At 30.1% G+C, this 17421-nt stretch overlaps 5 protein-coding genes across 8 annotated transcripts in view; 4 read left to right on the top strand and 1 right to left on the bottom strand.

The window, feature by feature from the left end:
* The window catches only part of LOC125076618 (serine/threonine-protein kinase 26), an 83285-nt gene extending 81409 nt beyond the window's left edge, over nucleotides 1–1876 (bottom strand). Inside the window, exon 1 of the mRNA XM_047688491.1 lies at nucleotides 1870–1876. The gene's annotated coding sequence lies outside the window, so the exon portion shown is untranslated. The remainder of the gene's footprint in view (nucleotides 1–1869) is intronic.
* Nucleotides 1143–5097, top strand: LOC125076603 (tubulin glycylase 3A-like). 2 transcript variants are annotated; one of them, XR_007120553.1, is made up of 11 exons: nucleotides 1143–1266; nucleotides 1505–1698; nucleotides 1849–2024; nucleotides 2093–2533; nucleotides 2809–3020; nucleotides 3124–3214; nucleotides 3285–3455; nucleotides 3525–3778; nucleotides 3894–4234; nucleotides 4321–4473; nucleotides 5026–5097. XR_007120553.1 is itself a non-coding variant. In XM_047688480.1 (10 exons), the coding sequence occupies exons 1-10, from the start codon at nucleotides 1143–1145 to the stop codon at nucleotides 4357–4359; spliced, it is 2043 nt and encodes a 680-aa protein (XP_047544436.1). In that variant the 3' UTR covers nucleotides 4360–4826. The 2 variants fall into 2 exon arrangements, 1 of the variants encoding a protein (XP_047544436.1); XM_047688480.1 differs by lacking the exon at nucleotides 5026–5097 and having other exon boundaries at nucleotides 4321–4826.
* A 1325-nt stretch (nucleotides 5098–6422) lies between these two features.
* On the top strand, nucleotides 6423–8715 carry LOC125076662. Its single transcript, XM_047688494.1, has 4 exons — nucleotides 6423–6460; nucleotides 6699–6859; nucleotides 6937–7452; nucleotides 7894–8715. Exons 2-4 carry the CDS (start codon nucleotides 6784–6786, stop codon nucleotides 8658–8660), a joined length of 1359 nt encoding a protein of 452 aa, XP_047544450.1. The 5' UTR covers nucleotides 6423–6460; nucleotides 6699–6783; the 3' UTR covers nucleotides 8661–8715.
* Nucleotides 8716–9472: 757 nt separating this feature from the next.
* LOC125076678 (UPF0430 protein CG31712) lies at nucleotides 9473–13961 on the top strand. Of its 3 annotated transcripts, XR_007120619.1 has the most exons (6): nucleotides 9473–9722; nucleotides 9795–9954; nucleotides 10323–10523; nucleotides 10719–11041; nucleotides 11445–11528; nucleotides 11638–11657. XR_007120619.1 is itself a non-coding variant. In XM_047688495.1 (5 exons), exons 1-5 carry the CDS (start codon nucleotides 9568–9570, stop codon nucleotides 11797–11799), a joined length of 762 nt encoding a protein of 253 aa, XP_047544451.1. In that variant the 5' UTR covers nucleotides 9473–9567; the 3' UTR covers nucleotides 11800–13961. The 3 variants fall into 3 exon arrangements, 1 of the variants encoding a protein (XP_047544451.1); XR_007120615.1 differs by having other exon boundaries at nucleotides 10719–11528; nucleotides 11638–11701; XM_047688495.1 differs by lacking the exon at nucleotides 10719–11041 and having other exon boundaries at nucleotides 11638–13961.
* Nucleotides 13962–14726: 765 nt separating this feature from the next.
* On the top strand, nucleotides 14727–16412 carry LOC125076703 (mannose-P-dolichol utilization defect 1 protein homolog). The gene is made up of 4 exons (XM_047688499.1): nucleotides 14727–14984; nucleotides 15065–15263; nucleotides 15359–15563; nucleotides 16125–16412. Exons 1-4 carry the CDS (start codon nucleotides 14897–14899, stop codon nucleotides 16371–16373), a joined length of 741 nt encoding a protein of 246 aa, XP_047544455.1. The 5' UTR covers nucleotides 14727–14896; the 3' UTR covers nucleotides 16374–16412.
* The last annotated feature ends 1009 nt before the right edge of the window (nucleotides 16413–17421 follow it).

Genomic DNA, 17421 nt, shown 5'->3' with positions numbered 1-17421 from the left:
ACTCGGAATCAAGGAAACTTTCACGCAAGGGTCAACAATATTTTATTAAAAAAAATATCAACTCAATCGGGTAAATAATTTAGGAATGCAGACACAATAAACATTCATGTTTATAATAATGATAAATGTTGTCTGTAAATATAAATAAATATTCTATATATTAGGAATGTTTTAGATGATTATAATTCAAGTTATCAATTAATTATTTCAATACCAACAACGTGCATGCGTTAATTTAATGTTTGTGTCTGTCGACTAACTAAATACAAGTTTTATTGTTATAGCATTTGTTTTCGACTTAGTGTGGATGTGTTTGTATAATAACTAAATATTGAAATATTAGAAAGAATTTTTTAATAATGTTATAAACTGTAACGGTACATATCTCTTAAAATTGAAATGTAAATTTTAATATAAATAGTTGAAATCAATTCGTATACTTTCATTACTATTGAAAAAATCTTTTTCATATTTAACTTTTACGAAACAGATGCGACACAATATATGTTTACGTAGGTTAAAGAGTAGGTATTTTCATTTAATACTTATATTTATACAATATTATTATTATTTATCGCACCATTCATTATTACAATAAGATTGTATTTTGAAATGAAACATTTCATGAACTGCCAAAATAAATATTCAGTGACATAGTAAATAACATTAGATGACAAAATGACAAAGCCATTATAACGTAGCGGCTTGTAAAATGAAAATAAATTTATAGTTACAAAATTCCTTGAAAGTCATATATTTATTATTCAAAATCATTGTGTATGTTACCTTGACATAATTCTGAAATACCTTTATTACTACAACGGGTAAGGATAATTTAAGTTCTTGATTTCCGTATCAATTTTAAAGGCTTTATGAAGGACGGATTGTGCTTATGACGTCACCATTACTGTGCCAGGCGCGGATGAGCGCCGTTGATACCTTGATGATATTGAGGGATTCTCAAAGTAGGTTAAATTAAACTAGGTTATTGCACTACCTACTGTTGTAATCTGATGTAGTTACCAGTTTATCAGAGAACCGTGAATGGATTACACGTTTCAATGAAATAAATTAAAAAAAAAAATGGTGGTAGTATCTGGAGCTTTTATTTACAGGATATTAGTATACTGTAAGCATTTCTCATGGCTATAACTATGGATTTGGAAGAGACTGCTTCAGACTCTAAACTCCATAAAGAAAGCTTTGCGAAAAAAGAATTACGGCCATCTAGTGCGGTCTCCTTCTCCAAATCTGAACATGGACCAGGTGTGTCTAATAAAATTATGTAGACATTTGTAAATGAAAAAAATAAACTTTACCTACATTTATTCTTAATTTCCTTTAATCAAATCGGTCAAATAAAATCATGGAAATTTAATGTAATTTAATATGGTCTAGCTTTAAAATAATGAAATGTTTGCCTAGCTAAAACTGAACAATGTTAATTGAAATAATAAAACAATTGTTTTATAAATACATTAAATATATATGTTTTTACCGTTAGAAACTTCGTCTTCGATAGACCAACTAAAACAATACAAAAGTTGGGTAAGCAATGAAAGATGGAATGAGCTTAAAAAGGTTGCGGATACGGCGATGAGGGAACGGAAAGTGTTTATGATAAAGGGAGGTGGATTCCCTGCGGTGCGTCGAGCACTAATTGAAAGAGGCTGGATTGAAAAATATGAATCACATAAGGTATCATTATCATATCTTACCCCTCAATCGATGATTTAAATTTAAAAAAATGCCTGAGACACTTTCGTAATGTTGTTAAAAGTTGTGAGATATTTCTAAATTAAAGTTTTCAAGCACAATTATGCATTTTATTAATTGTATACATTCAAGGTACGTCATCCGCCTCCAAACGTAGATCCGAAGAAAGTGTCTGGAAAAGAACTGTCTAAAGTTGAAAGAATGATTCTTTATAAATTTATGGAGCATCATTCCGTTGATTTTCTTTGGACATCAAAAAGAGATAAGTATGATTGGCTGCTAAGTAACAAAGAGGTTGTAATAAGCAGGTAAATTAATCTCCATTTTTTTTTCTCACGACAAGTTCTTATTAATAAAATACTTCTTCTTTTGTCAGATTTTGCAGATCTATTTTTACAACTAAAGAAGGTTTAACCACTTCATTAACTCAAATGCATTGGTACACAGAACCTGGAGTAGCACTAACAAAATTTCCACGATGCTATAATATTCATAATTCTGACAGTCTAGAAGAGTTCATTGATGACTTCAGAATAACAGCTTGTATAAGCATTTTAAAATGGCTATCCAACACGCTACAAGGGCATAACGAACAAGATCTAGTGAAAAGCAACGGAAAAGTCCCATTTACTTGTATTGAATTTGCAATTTCTCGTTTAAATGAATATATCTCTTTCTATACTCATAAAGATATTGACGACATAGACGAGCAGACACAGCACATATGGGAACATGAATGGGATCAATTTCTTACGCATCATTATCTCTTGGTACATGAAAATGCCAAATTTTTAGAAGACAAAAATACAAGCATTGGGTGAGGCTTAATGTTACTCATATTATATCCAGATGATTACATAAAATTAACCTCACAATAATCACTACAGTTGTTTAAAAGCAATTAATAATTCGATATCATTGTTATGTTAGTCCTTGTTATTATAGGTCTGATGTAAAGCATAATTTATTTTATCGATTATCGGTGGATAGATATCATTTCGTATCTTATATCTAGTTATTCGAATAACTAATTGATTTAATTTAATTTAGAACTGTGTTTTTTTGCTTGATTTGCGTATTTGTAATTTTCAGGGCATTGGAACGAAAAGCCACTAAGGTTTTAGCCATGATGACGAAATTTTGGCCTCAGATAGATATTGATGGGGTTTTCAATATTTGGATCGTAAAGCCGGGAAATAAGTGCCGTGGTAAAGGCATCCAACTTATGAATAATATCAAAGACATTATAGGCCTTATCAATATTCCTGCGCAGAAGACTAGATACGTCGTGCAAAAATACATTGGTATATTTTTTAATGAACACAAAACTTAATGCCACCGTTATTATAAGTTCTTTAATATTTCTTAGGTAAAAGTAAAAACTCATTAAAAATTAAACTTTTCCAGAAAATCCGTTAATTATTTATGATACTAAATTTGATATTCGACAATGGTTCCTTATCACTAATTGTCAACCACTAACGATCTGGTTATACAAGTAAGTAACTATTTTAATTATCAACACTAATGGTTGATAAGAATTATAATGTTGTTAATATTTGTTATAGAGACAGTTACTTACGATTCAGTTCCCAAATATTCAGTTTGTCAAACTATCATGAATCTGTACATCTCACGAATAACGCTGTTCAAACCAAATACAAGAATAATGGCGATCGTGACAAAGCATTGCCCGACGAAAATATGTGGGACTGCCATACTTTTAAAGCATATCTTAGGTAAATATAAAATGTGATATTTATGGATGCATAATAAAGTAAAACTAATAATGTATGACAATTTTGAAGACAGATAGGAAAATACGAAATGTGGGATTCAAAAATATATCCAGGAATGAAGCAGTGCCTCATTGGAGCTATGTTAGCAAGCCAGGAAACTATGGACAAAAGACAGAATAGCTTCGAATTATACGGAGCCGACTTTATGTTGACGGACGATTTTACTCCGTGGCTTATTGAGATTAATTCCAGCCCTGATTTGGCGCCAACTACATCTGTCACTGCGAGACTATGCCCCCAATGCCTTGAAGATGTGATAAAAGGTAGGGACATGTTCCAACCTTTAAAGTACCTTACCGTTTATCGTCAAAATTTACTTTATTACTTTGAGATATTTAAACGGTACAATATGTTTCATGATATCTACTTTGTTTACAGTCGTGCTAGACAAACGTTGCAATCCCGATGCTGATACCGGAACGTTTGAATTGGCTTACAAACAAGTTATTCCAAAGGCGCCGGCTTATCTCGGACTATCATTATGTATAAACGGAAAGCGAATTATTAAAAAGCCAAGAGAACGGAAACACGAACATAGAAGCGTCACTCCTATAGCACCTCGCATACCCTCCGGTGATGTTATTCCTGATATCGATCAACCCATTCCATCAGAATATAGTGGCCCCATAATAACAGATTTTTTGACGTGGTTAAATCCATATGACGCCATACCTATGAACAGAGACGGTCTATTACTGGGCCCCAAGGATTCGCTTACGGTACGCCAAGCTGTAACTGTCGTAAAATCGAGTCAAACCCTAAAAAACTGTAATAAAAGGCGTAAAACATCCGCGCTCTCTTTTAGGACACATCGAGGAAGACGCGAAAAAAACGGAGAATCTAAGCGCCGAGTTGTACCTCATTCCTGCTGCCGCCCAGAAGATAACCTTTCTAATAATCACAATAGTAAATATCGGACAGAATCAGCAAGCAAAGCTGACAAGCCCAAGATTGACAGGTCGGTTGGTAATAAAAGATGTTACATAGACCCGGTCGAATGGGAAAGGGAGACGGCCAGTATCCTCAGATCCACAATATCCGTTCAAAACAAAATATCAACACGAACTGAAACTGTTGTTCCTATCATACGACAAACTAAATCTGGAATCGTTAATTCAAACCATAAGCCTCTATTGGAACCCTTAAGCTCACGTAGCTGTGTTGACAAAACAAATACTATAAAAAAGTTAAGCGCTATAGGTAGAAGTATTTGTAAACTCCGCGATGAAAGTAGAGCTAAGAAATCAATATCATTTTCAAAAAGTTGTACCTCAATTTACACTCCCTATCGGGTAACAGTTACACCGCTTAATGACGATCCTCAAAATTTATATTCAAAAAGTAAAACTACAACATAGCTGCTCCAGTTAACAAAATTATTGTTTAAGTTAAAAGAGTAACTTAAGATAATACACTGTTGATTATTTATTTATTGTTTAAGTTTTCAAATTTTATGTCAGAAATGAAATTATAGTGTTTAAAATTGGATAATATTTTTCCTTAATTTCAGATGCACCCCGCCCTTTAAATTCCTTTTGTCCCGACCTTTACAAGAAACGAATTACTGTCAATTGAAAGTAACTTTTTAATCAACTGACATATTTCAAATTTTTAATGAAAATGTAAATATTTCATTACCAAAATTATTACAAAAATTAACAATGATTCCATAAGTAAAAGTAACGTGTTTTATTTCATAAAAAGGTAGGTGTGTAAATAAGTATTATAATTATTTACTTATTTAAATAGATTATTAAGTATGAAAATCAGGTATCCACCCAAAAAGCCATCTTTTTGATTTAAGATAATGCAACGTTGAGATTAATTAATATACGAATTAGGTTCAATGTTTTAAAATTCCGATCACCATATTGGTAACATTTTTCGCAATACATGTACTATATCTACTCGTACTTGTTTGTAACATTTTAGTTTTGTGATGATGCATCCGAGTTTGAAATTAAAACAGCTAACTTGTAACCATGCCAATGAAAAAAAAGAAAATTTATCACAGGAAAAGAGTAAGTAACTAGTCTTTATCAATGGCTAATCTCAAGTATTTTGTATGGTAATGCTACATCTACTTCGTCTTCTGGTAATTAATCAAGTAGTTTCTTAGTAACATCAGCCTATTATTGGTTATACATATATTAAAAATTAAGCGACGTTTAAAGATATTTAATGCCAGGCATTCATTCTCTTGCAGAAACATAATTATGATAAGGCAGGAGTCAAAAGACTCCTATCACCATTTAGTAAATTTATGTATAAATCAGTACGCGAAAGGAAAAAGTTAAATGTTATGGCAGACCGAAATGGTAATTTACACAAAGGATTATCTTATAAAGAAAAAAGTTACATAATATGTAGTTGTCAAAGCAAATCTAGTAGATACAAAAAACTAAAAAACAAAGCAGTGGAAGCTATAAAAGAAAAGAAAATATTTTCCATATATGGGAATTGCAACGCTGTACGGGAAGCTTTATTGGAGAGAAATTGGGTGGAGAAAATTCCATCAAATCGAATGAATTTATCTAAAATACGAAATGGAAGTTTTTCAAGTAAAACTAAAATACAGAGCGAGCTTGAGGGATTACTTTTGTCGAATTTTGTAGAAAAGTATAATCCAAACTTCATTTGGCGCACAAGAGATGAGCGTCGTTGTTCCGCCTCTCATATTAAGACAGATTGTGACACAATAATTAACAAATTGGAAATAGATGCCGTATGGACATCGAAGCAAGGCTTGTGCTCGTCATTGAAGAGAAATTATTGGTTTTATATTGAAGACGTGGCAGAGGTTATTGGGCCGCGAACATATAATACTTGTGATAGTGGTGAAATAGAAGGTTTTGTTAAGGATTATAAAATTACGACTTGTACGAGCTTGTTAAAGTGGGTACTTTCTATGGCTGCAAACGAGCGACCTGTTTTTGTTGCTACTGGTAAAATTTCTATAAACGTTATAGTTTTTGCTTTAAATCGATGCAAAGAGTATCTTTTTCGTAAACAAAACAAAGATATCGATCAATCTATACCGACTGTAAGTGCAGGACAGTGGCATTCTTTCTTAAAAAAATACTACAGTATCATAGCCAAAGAAGAAGTTTTTCAAGCTGACAGAGATAACAAGCTGTCTTTATATTTAAGTTATGCTAAGTTTTTGCTTAAAGAAATTTATAGGTACCGTCCCCAACTGAGCTGCGAAGGTTGTCACAATATTTGGATAATAAAGCCCGCATATTGTTCAAGAGGCAGAGGTATAAGAATGGCCTCAAAACTGGGAGTAATTATGAATTTGTTGAATAAAGCTAACGCAAAATATGTGATCCAAAAATATATAGGTGAATATTTGATACATTTTAAATATTAAAAAAATATCCATTTCATATTAGATTATTTAAAAAACTTTATTTTCCAGAGGAACCGTTACTCATACACGAAACAAAATTCGACATTAGGCAATACTATCTTGTGACGAGCACATATCCTTTAATTATTTGGATGTACACCGAATGTTATTTAAAGTTTAGCTCTCAAAAATATAGCTTGAAAAACTATCATGAATCTATCCACCTGACTAATAATGCTGTGCAAAAAAATTATAAAAACTGCAAGCAACGCAACAAAGAATTGCCTACAAATAACATGTGGGACTTGGACAAATATAAATGCTACTTGGCCAAAATCGGCAAAGATGATGTTTGGCAAAATGTTATTTATCCAGGAATGAAGAAATCCATTATAGGCATAATGTTGAGCTGTCAAGATTCATTATCAGTGAGCAAAAACCGTTTTGAACTTTATGGCTGTGACTTTATTTTAGATAAAGAATTCAACCCTTGGCTAATAGAAATTAATTCTTGTCCCGATTTACGTAATACTACTCAAGTTACAGCTAAAATCTGCCCTGCAGTGGTATCAGATATAATAAAAGGTAATATTTTTCAAAGATAAGCATTACCATTCTGGAACATCAATTGTGATACACTTTAGTTGCTGTTTATTATGGTTATACCCTTCCTGTTTCTAAGCAGTACGCTAATTTAAATTTAAAATAAATTATTAGACAAGGAAAGTATTTTTAACTAAATTTTAATATAATTACTATGTTTCATATTTAGTACACAGATTACAGAGCAGCGAATGGTCGACTCACTAATAAGTAAACTCTATCAGTAATAGACATTGACATTAATGCGATATCAATCGTTCTAACCGTTATTTTTGATGTACTGTTGTTTGAGTATTTTTAACTGTTACAAAAATGAGTTATTGTTCACAACGCGATTCATCTGAAACTAACGAAATATATCGGTAACTTTATCATTCGTATTCCATTAAGTTTAGCCTCATAATAAACGATTTTTTTTTGTAGTTGTAATTGACTATGCAAATGACCCAAAAGCTTCAACGGGAAAATTTGAATGCATTTATCGACAGCCTATATCATTACCACGATACAGAAGTGCAGCAGAATTGGTAGCGCGTGGTTATTCTCTTCCATTTGAATATTTTTACAGAGGCAAAATACAAATTCAAAGATCATTCGATGGTCCAAACATTACAAAAGAAAGTGATATTAAAAAGGTATTGAAAAAAATAAAGCAGTATTATGATGAAGATGAAATAATGAAACAACCACAAGAAGATGATGTTTTACTAAATAAGATAGAAGAAAAAATCTCCAAATCTATATCAGGAATCGAAGAGGCAACAGACGTAACAGATGTTATAAACGGTCAACTCGGAGAATTAAGTGAGAGAATTACGTCAGAAAACAGTTCAAATTCTAAATGCCTTCTCAAAAAAGATTCACAACAGCATTCAAATCAAATTCAGCTTATTTCTAGCGTAACGAACATTAAATATTTATGTAGAAAATCCTCGAGTCCACTGAAATCTATTCAAAGTATTGACAATAGTTTTAATTTTAGTAGACTAGATGATGGCCCAGCAGGAAAAGGGAGTATTGTAGAATTGAGTAAAATGGAAAACTTATTAAATTACTCTTGTTCTAAATTTGATCGAATACATCAACACGAAATCTATAAAATTTCAAACTTTTCCAAAGATGTGCTACATGCTACTACAAAAATTTTATCTTTTATTAATGACAAGGAAAGAGAATATACTCGTTATTAAGTATAAGATTTTACGCAATATATGTATGTATTTCAATAAATTAAATGATTTTTAAGTACACTCTTTACATATATAAGTTAATTAATAATAAGCATATATTTTTATTTCATATGAAAGTTTTCAAGCCATATGAAAGTTCGCCTACAGACATGGATAGTGTAAGAAGTATAATAAAGTATATATAACATCTTCAATGCGGCGCCAACCATGATATCATATCAATGATAAGAATAATATCATAATATGATCAAGTTCAATTAATACATAACGTATTATAATATCTAACTGATATTTTAAAAATAAAAGAAAAATATTTACTATTCGTTTGAGTTTTTCAAAAGCACTTATGCCAAATCTTTTAATCTGATCTGATCATTTTACTATACCATCGAATGAATGTACAAGAAAATGTTCTTTAGTGTCAAGCACATATTTATCACTGAGTAAATAAATATTATAGTATAATAATAAAGCGGTACCTAATGGAAATATTTTTCTAAAAACGTATCATTTTAAGTTGGTATAAAAAAAATGTAGATTGGTTTACCTCTTATCAATACGAAACGAATACGTAGTAGTAAGTGTAGACGCAGCTTAAGGCAAATAAATCAATTGCAAAAAAATATTTCGAAATTACATACTTTAATAAGTTTAATAAACAATTTGATCATTATAAAGCTGAAAATATATATTAATATTATAAAAAATATTTAATAAGCAATTGAGTAAGAGCTTACTTATAATAATTAAAATTATGCTAGTGCAACTATCTGAAGTTAAGTTTATGCTTATGCTTAATGCTTAAAAAAAAATGGAATGCGTTCATCGGAGTTTCAACAATCGTGTTATGAAAATTTACAATATCTTGGAAATTAATTAAAGTTTACACCAACGAATAGTTTCTAAAATGGGTCGATCAAGGTCCCGAAGTAAAACACCACGACGACATCATAAAAGTAGCAAACATTCAAGAAAGAAGAGTCGTTCGAAAGATCGCTCTTCATCGCGAAGTAGAAGTTCTAAACATGCTGAGAAAACTAGAGAACGAAGTTCCAAATCAAGGTATGCAAAGACAAATTGATTATTTCTAATCTAATAAAATATGTATTATTAAAATTCGTACATAATTTGCAGAAAAAGATCGCATTCAGCGTCATCGACATCTAGTAGTGGCGGTTCTTATGATGCAAATAGAACTAGCAGAAAGAAATCCAAAGGACGCAGTAAAATGGACGAAGTCGATCGGCTTGCAGAAATGGAAAGACAAAGACGTATTAGAGAAGCAGAACAAAAGGTAATTGTACTACATTAAAATGTAACCAAAAATTTAAATATGCAGTTGGAAAAATGTCATGTGACAATGCTTAGAACTAACAATATCTATATAGTTATTGCATTCATTTGTTCCTATATTTTATTAACTATAATTTTTTTTATTAATTTACGAATATAAACATTCACCTACCCAAGTGTATATTTTCGTAACATTTTTAAGTTCCTTTCTTGGTCTTAAAACCAATATACTATACTTGGCTAGTTTTTAATGTTTGTATTATTAATTATTAATAGTGTATCTACTTCATTAAAACTTAATTTAAACAGTAAAATACATTTAACTATTAACTACTACTAAAATTACTAAAAAAAAATTATGTTTTTTAGGTAGTTGAAGAGGAGGCGGCAAAAAGAATAGAACTACTTGTAAAGAAGAGGGTTGAGGAAGAACTGGAGAAGCGTAAGGATGAAATAGAGCAAGAAGTTGCAAAAAGAGTCGAAGAGGCAAAAAGAAAGATGGAGAAAGAAATGATGGAGGAACTAGAAAGGCAAAGAGAACAGCAACGTCAGGAGGAGATGGCTAGACAGGTAACTATGTTTTGTACCCTTCAGTCATCTGTAAAAGCAATGCAATATTGCTCTTACATGTGACACAAAAACTGAGGGAACAATGTGATTTGTTCTCACAGCTTACACATGCTACAAATAATGTTGAATGTTTATTATACCAACTATGTACAAAAGAAACTAATAAAAGTATTCTTTCGATCATATCTGTTAAAGGTCCAGTCAGGTGTAGTTCGAGTGCTTACAAGAATTTTTCTTGAATTCTTAATTGTTCACTCATTAAGAAAGACTTTATTTTACAATTTTTTGTATTCAATAACAACATGCATGTCATTTGCACCTCCGAGACAGATTATTTTTGTATGAACTGTTGAACCGTAAATGCCATAAAGGTGACCGGCTAGCATTTTAAAATTGTTCACTTGACTGTCCTTGGCAGTCACGTAGTCTATAAGTCAGGTCAGAAGACTGATCAAGAGCCAGAAGACCTAAGAATTTTAAGGAGTTGCTGCTTGAGGATCCAGGCCTGACAGCTGAAGGTATTTTTTGAAACTATTTTTTGTAAACCAATACCGTTTATGTTATACTCGGGCAGATTACATAATAACATCATATATAAGTAATGATGTTGTAGGATTTGTAGGACACAATAACAGTGAACACTGAATAGGTATGTAAAAAACTATGTAGTGACTCAAACTGTACAGTGTACCATACATATAGATTGTGCATACATGTAATTTTTGTAGGGACAATACAAAACTTAGGTGATATATTTAAATTACACAAAATACAATGATTTTATATATCATCAATATTTTAAATTCTATGTTCATTAAATTTTTTAAAACAATATAAATATATTCTTGCATATTTATTTAATATTTGTTGCTACTTAATCTGTTTAAAAAATTGTATTAATGTGATGTTTCTATCATACAGGAGGAAGAAGCTCGTAAAAGGAAAGAATTGGAGGAAATCATGGCAGAAAATAACAGAAAGATAGAGGAAGCCCAACGCAAGCTGGTTAGTTGAATTTCTATTTTGTAAAGTTCATTTCAATGACTTAACAAGTTTAAAGTAAATAAAATATAAAAATAGTTAAATTTAAACAAATATATTTTTTCGTGTTTAGGCTGAAGAAAGACTAGCGATGATAGAAGAACAAAGAAAAATGGATGAAGAAAGACAAAAACTTAAAAAAGAACAAGAAAAACGAATTAAAGAGGAACAAAAGAAAATTTTAGGGAAAAATAATTCAAGACCCAAACTGTCATTTTCACTGAAGCCTCTCTGATGGGTATTGTGAATATGTAATAAACTTTTGCCAAGTTAAAGTTCTATGTATCTTGTGTTAGACAAAATTTTCCAAGTGTCGTAATTAGGGTTTGATTTAAAAAATTTGCAAAATAATAGGAATAATGATAACAGAGACATTTAAACTTATTCCATTTAATTCATAAAACAACAAAATAAAAACTAGGTTAACTGATGGCGTGGCTTAACATTTTGTATTGTCAATATATCATAATGTCGATTTTTTTGTACAGAATCTCTAACATGTTTGACAAAGACTTGTCCCTTTCAAAATCACACACGAGAAAGAGAGGAAGATAGAGAAAGAGAGAGAGCGATTATTTAGACCTGTCAAATTCGTTAGAAATTCTATATCTATTTGGCGCAATTCTCAAATATAGAGTTTGCTTACTGAAAGTCGAAATAAAACTCGAACGCTTGAAAGCACACATTGATAATTAAAAGTCTTATTAGATATTTATCAATATACACACACACAACCACTTTTATAAAATGTCAGTAACATTTAAGGGTAAATAATTTCTAAAGCATTCTTTAATACAAGATAATGTTAAGTAGTAAATAATCTTATTTATAGTATCATACATTTTTTTTACAAATATATATTATATAACAGAATACAATCCAATTTTAATTTGTTTATGGTTTGATTCATACTGAATTATTTCCTTTACACTTTCGAATCACTGCAAAAATAGAAAATTTACAGCAAAATAAATTAAAACTCCATTGAAATCCGTCCACACGAAAAGTTTTACATAGTTTATCCATAGTTTTCTTTTATTTACTTTAATTTTGTTATACTCCAGAACAATAAAAGAACAAACTGTTTCTTGTCAAGAAGATAGTTGTTCTAGTAGGAAAATTTAAGACAGACAGACAAATATTCTGTTATATTTAAAAACATGCTTATGACTGAAACGGAAGAAGATGAATAATTAGTCTCAACTGTCTATCATTATTGATGTTTTTTATAAATTATTATTTTATGGCATATTTCAATTGATGCTACACCTAATTGGAAAAACAAATCTAAAACAATAGAATTATCTTGAAATAACAGATAGAGGCATACACGTTTGACAATATAGATGCGCGTGCGTCGTTTCATAATAATCTTCGACTTCTCATTTAGAACTTTGGATATTAATTGGCTTAAAAAATAGAATGTAGGTTGTAGAAAATGTATGTAAAGAACTATTACGATCAAAACGATACGATAAAAGAAGAACGCACGCCGCACCAGATCGCCTATAATAAAACTATTAATTAACTCAGTTGAATCAAACTTATATGATTAACAAGACAGTATAATTAACAGTACCAGCAGCTTTATAGATAAAATTCAATCGATATTTAAAGCTATTCATTAAAAAATCCTGTTGCGATTTTTTTCTATATTTGTAGTACTAATATTTCAGGTGAATGTTTAATCATATAACAACATAAATAATAACATATTTGAGTTGTAGAATTGCGAACGCAGACCATTTCTGTTAATCAATTGTATTCTTTTATATAAATAACATAATAATCAAAATATCAACATAAGAAATAGTTGAGACAGAGGCCTTTGAATTAACATTATATAGCAATACATTTACGAATCCGAACGTTTTAGATATTTTGAAAGTTGTTATGTAGATATAGATATTTGTTAAAATGCAAATATATACTGCTAAATTAAATTATTAACAAAGGTATCTTTTAAGAGTTGTTAGAAATCAGTGACATGTTTCCACTGGTCTTGTCAAAATTGTCTAAAATAAAAGTTTTGTATCAAAATATCCGTAATCTTAGATTGTAACTAGATTAGATTTTATATATTCATCATCATTAGAATATTATTTAATAAAGTAAACTGTTGAATTTTGCTGCAAAACTTGTATTTAATATGATTTTATTTTCTAAATGTTTATATTCAACTTATTCGCACGATATTTCTTTAACCATTTATTTAGTGAACATTAAAATAAAGATCGTGCATGCATTTAAACTGAGTAAATGAGTTAATCTTTCATATTTCATAAATCCATGCACTCTTTAAAGTAGGACCTACTTACGTTCATTACTTATATTCAATAACATATTTGAGCACAATGTCATTTCACTGTAATCAAAATTGAAAGCATCAAAATAAAGATTTAGAAGGATATTTTTTCAATTAATATGCAACCTCTTGTTTATTTATGGAAGTAGTTAGGAAAATTATAAACTAGGTTGGCAAATTGGCAAAAATACCAAATGAATAAAGTGCCTAGCGGCCTTAGTCAGTGTAGGCAATAAATTGGGAAATAAGATATTAAAAATATATTATTAATGAATTGAAAATAATTAATGATTCAGTCAAAAAATATATTTTTCCTTTTTGAATCGGGTTATACCATCCATACATTCGTAGTCTATTAAAAAAAACATCGTCATTACAAAATAATCTTACATTGTGGTAGAAAGATACCTATTATGGCATGGTTAATCCGACCGTAGTGGTCACCGCTCCTCATAAATCAATTTTAAATATTTCTTAATGCTAAACTCAATAACATTCACAGGGTTACATCGCCAACTTAACCACCAACCTTAGAAAATATTTGATCTGTGTTTAATTACAATGGCTTACTACCCCTTCAAGCCGTACCGGCTATCAATAATAAGAAAAGTAATGTCCTTTACTTTAAGTGTGTACTTATTGTTATAACAATTTAAATGTTAAAACTTTAAAGATATCAATGTCTGGGTATACTTACATAGCACTTTGAAAAAAAAAATTTAATTATATTTAAAAACAAAAAAGAATATTTTTGAAGTACTTTATATTTTGGAATGAGCTTTCTTGGATCTATAATAAACAAAAACAAAATCAAGAGGTGGCGACATTGTAACAACGTCAAAACTCAGGTGTCACTGTTGTCAGTCGTCACCTCTAGTGATTCAAGATTTTACTATCTGCCTGAGTGCCTGCCAATTTGGCTTATCAAAGTTCAAAACATTTTATCAATTGCTTGGTAATTTTTTATACTTTTACATGAAATACTGATCGTTAAAAATAAATGTTATTAACATTGATACTATAAAAAATGGCAGAATTCTTAAAGGGATTAATATTGTCGATTTTATCGGAAAAGTGTTACAGTGAATATTTCGTCAAGTATAATTTCTTAGACGGTAAGTTTTTCTTTATGGCGATAATTCTGTTAAAAAAAGTTTAATTTTAAAAATATACGATGTTGAAATTTTCGTTTTAGAACCATGCTTCAAAACAACATTAAGTAAAGGGCTCGGTATCGGTATAATTGCTGGTTCAATTTTGGTGAAAGTACCACAAATTTTGAAGATTCTCGGCAGCAAGAGCGCTGAGGGTATTAACATTTATGGAGTTTCCTTGGAGTTATTTGCAATAACAGCAAATTTTGCATATAGTTATGTTATGAATTTTCCATTTAGGTAAGTACTGCAATTTTTGTATATATTTAATAGTATATTTAACTTTTTGTCTCTTATATACTATGTGATTAATAAATATATTTATTATGTTATAGTGCATGGGGTGAAGGAACATTCCTTGCTATTCAAACAGCTGCTATTGCTTCACTGGTGCTGCATTATGGAGGAGCCCCGGGCAAGGCTATAATGTTTTTAACTACTTATGTAGGCCTAGTATCTATACTAGTCAGTGGGTATACACCAAAGGATATATTATGGATGATGCAAGCTATTAATGTTCCTATTATTGTTATAGCAAAGGTAATTTTAAAGTTTTATATTATTTTTAGTATTTACCTGAAATTGTTTAATGTATTTTTTACAAGGCAATTTCTATTTGAATTCCAATTCCCCAATTATAATGAATCTAATTCTGTATTCATTTCTATATAGTCCTTCTTAATTCTGGATTTTGTCCTGTTAGTGGAAACTGTATTTACATCAGCTATTTTACTTCCTATAACTTACATCCTAAGTTTTGATGCTCAAAAATGAAACAAAAAATGCATTCAGTAATAGGTAAAAAAAAGTTTAAATGAGCCAGTAGTCCAGTATAGACAATATATTATTTAAAAAAATATGTAATTACATCAATGGGACAATTTTGTTTCACTCTTCACTATAATTATTTTCTTATGTCTAGTTAAAACCTTTAGTACAGGAAACATCCAGTAACATATGCTAATGCAATATAAATAATGCAACACCATAGTTGTATTGAAAATGATTTATTTGTAATGTACAAATAGTATAGTGTCAATATTTGATATAAAGATATATGGTTACTTTTATGTTTTAATATTTTTTTATTTATATTTTTAGTCAATACAAATTCTTACAAATTACAAGAATGGAAGTACTGGTCAACTGTCTGCTGTTACTTGCTTGTTGCTATTTGGAGGCAGTATAGCAAGAATATTCACTTCGATACAGGAAACTGGAGATTTCATTATTATAGTCACTTACTGTGTATCAACAATTGCCAATGGGGCCTTGGTCTTGCAATTGTTTTGGTATTGGAATGTTGTTAATAAGACTGCTAAGAATAAAAATAAGAAGAAGCGCACATAGTCAATTAATATAGTTATGGACTATTTAAATCTTTTTTTTTTACTTATGTAATTGATGAAATATAATTTTATTACTACTTGGTGATTTTTATTTTGAATAAAGCGTCTAATCAATTGATATATATGATAATAATAGATATGAACACCAACTCTAAGGCAATAAGGCGAGGTGTTATACTTTTATTAAAGCATTTTGCACTACTACTTCAAAGTCCAAGTGTTTCAACAGCTAGTGGGGCAAAAACATAATTTGAAAGACACGAATATTTAGATTATTTGTTTGCTTCGGCTTCTTCCGCAGCGGTTCCGGCTCTTAACATTGTTTCTCTGATATAAGACGGGGTCAGTTTGTCAACGCATTTAATGTCTCACACTAGGTCCTACCCTTGTTCCCTGGGAACCAATTTCATTAAATTTTTTCAAAAAAATAAATATTAACTATAATCTTTTTTCATTAAAAACAATTTCAAGTGCTCATGTGAAAATAAGCACTCTACACTTGAGTCTCCAAAAAGTTTGAGAAACAGTGTTTGTCCAAATGAAAATTTTTCCTTCAAACCAAAAAGCTGATAGTATGTTAAGGTATAAGCTGTTCATTTAAACCAATTCATAATGGTGATAACATAAGGTAATATATTAAACACAAATTACGAAAGCGCGAATAGTTTAAAGACTTGTTGTAAGATAATGTCTATCTAAATATCATTTGCCTATTTCTTCCCCATTCCTATCTGTGACAGTAACAAGTAGTGCAATTTATTTTCCATTTCAAATGGGTTTTAGTAAAATATAGATATGATTAATTGAAAGCAGTTTAATTTAATCATAATTTGTATTCTAATTACTTATAGTACCACCTCCTGCACACTAAACAACATTTCGTTATTTGAACATAGGCTGAATCGAAGGAATAAAAAAAAACATCAGATTAAAACAATCTATTTTTTGTCTTCTTTCGTAGATAACTATTATCCTTAGTTCATTGAAAGGGTAGAAGTTATATCGTTAGGGTAGAAGAAATATAGTTAAATAAAAAACAATTATTTACT

Source organism: Vanessa atalanta, chromosome 3 (genome assembly GCF_905147765.1).
Source record: "Vanessa atalanta chromosome 3, ilVanAtal1.2, whole genome shotgun sequence".
NCBI lineage: Eukaryota > Metazoa > Arthropoda > Insecta > Lepidoptera > Nymphalidae > Vanessa > Vanessa atalanta.
The sequence above is the reverse complement of the archived record's forward strand: the minus strand, read 5'-3'. Positions and strand labels throughout refer to the sequence as shown.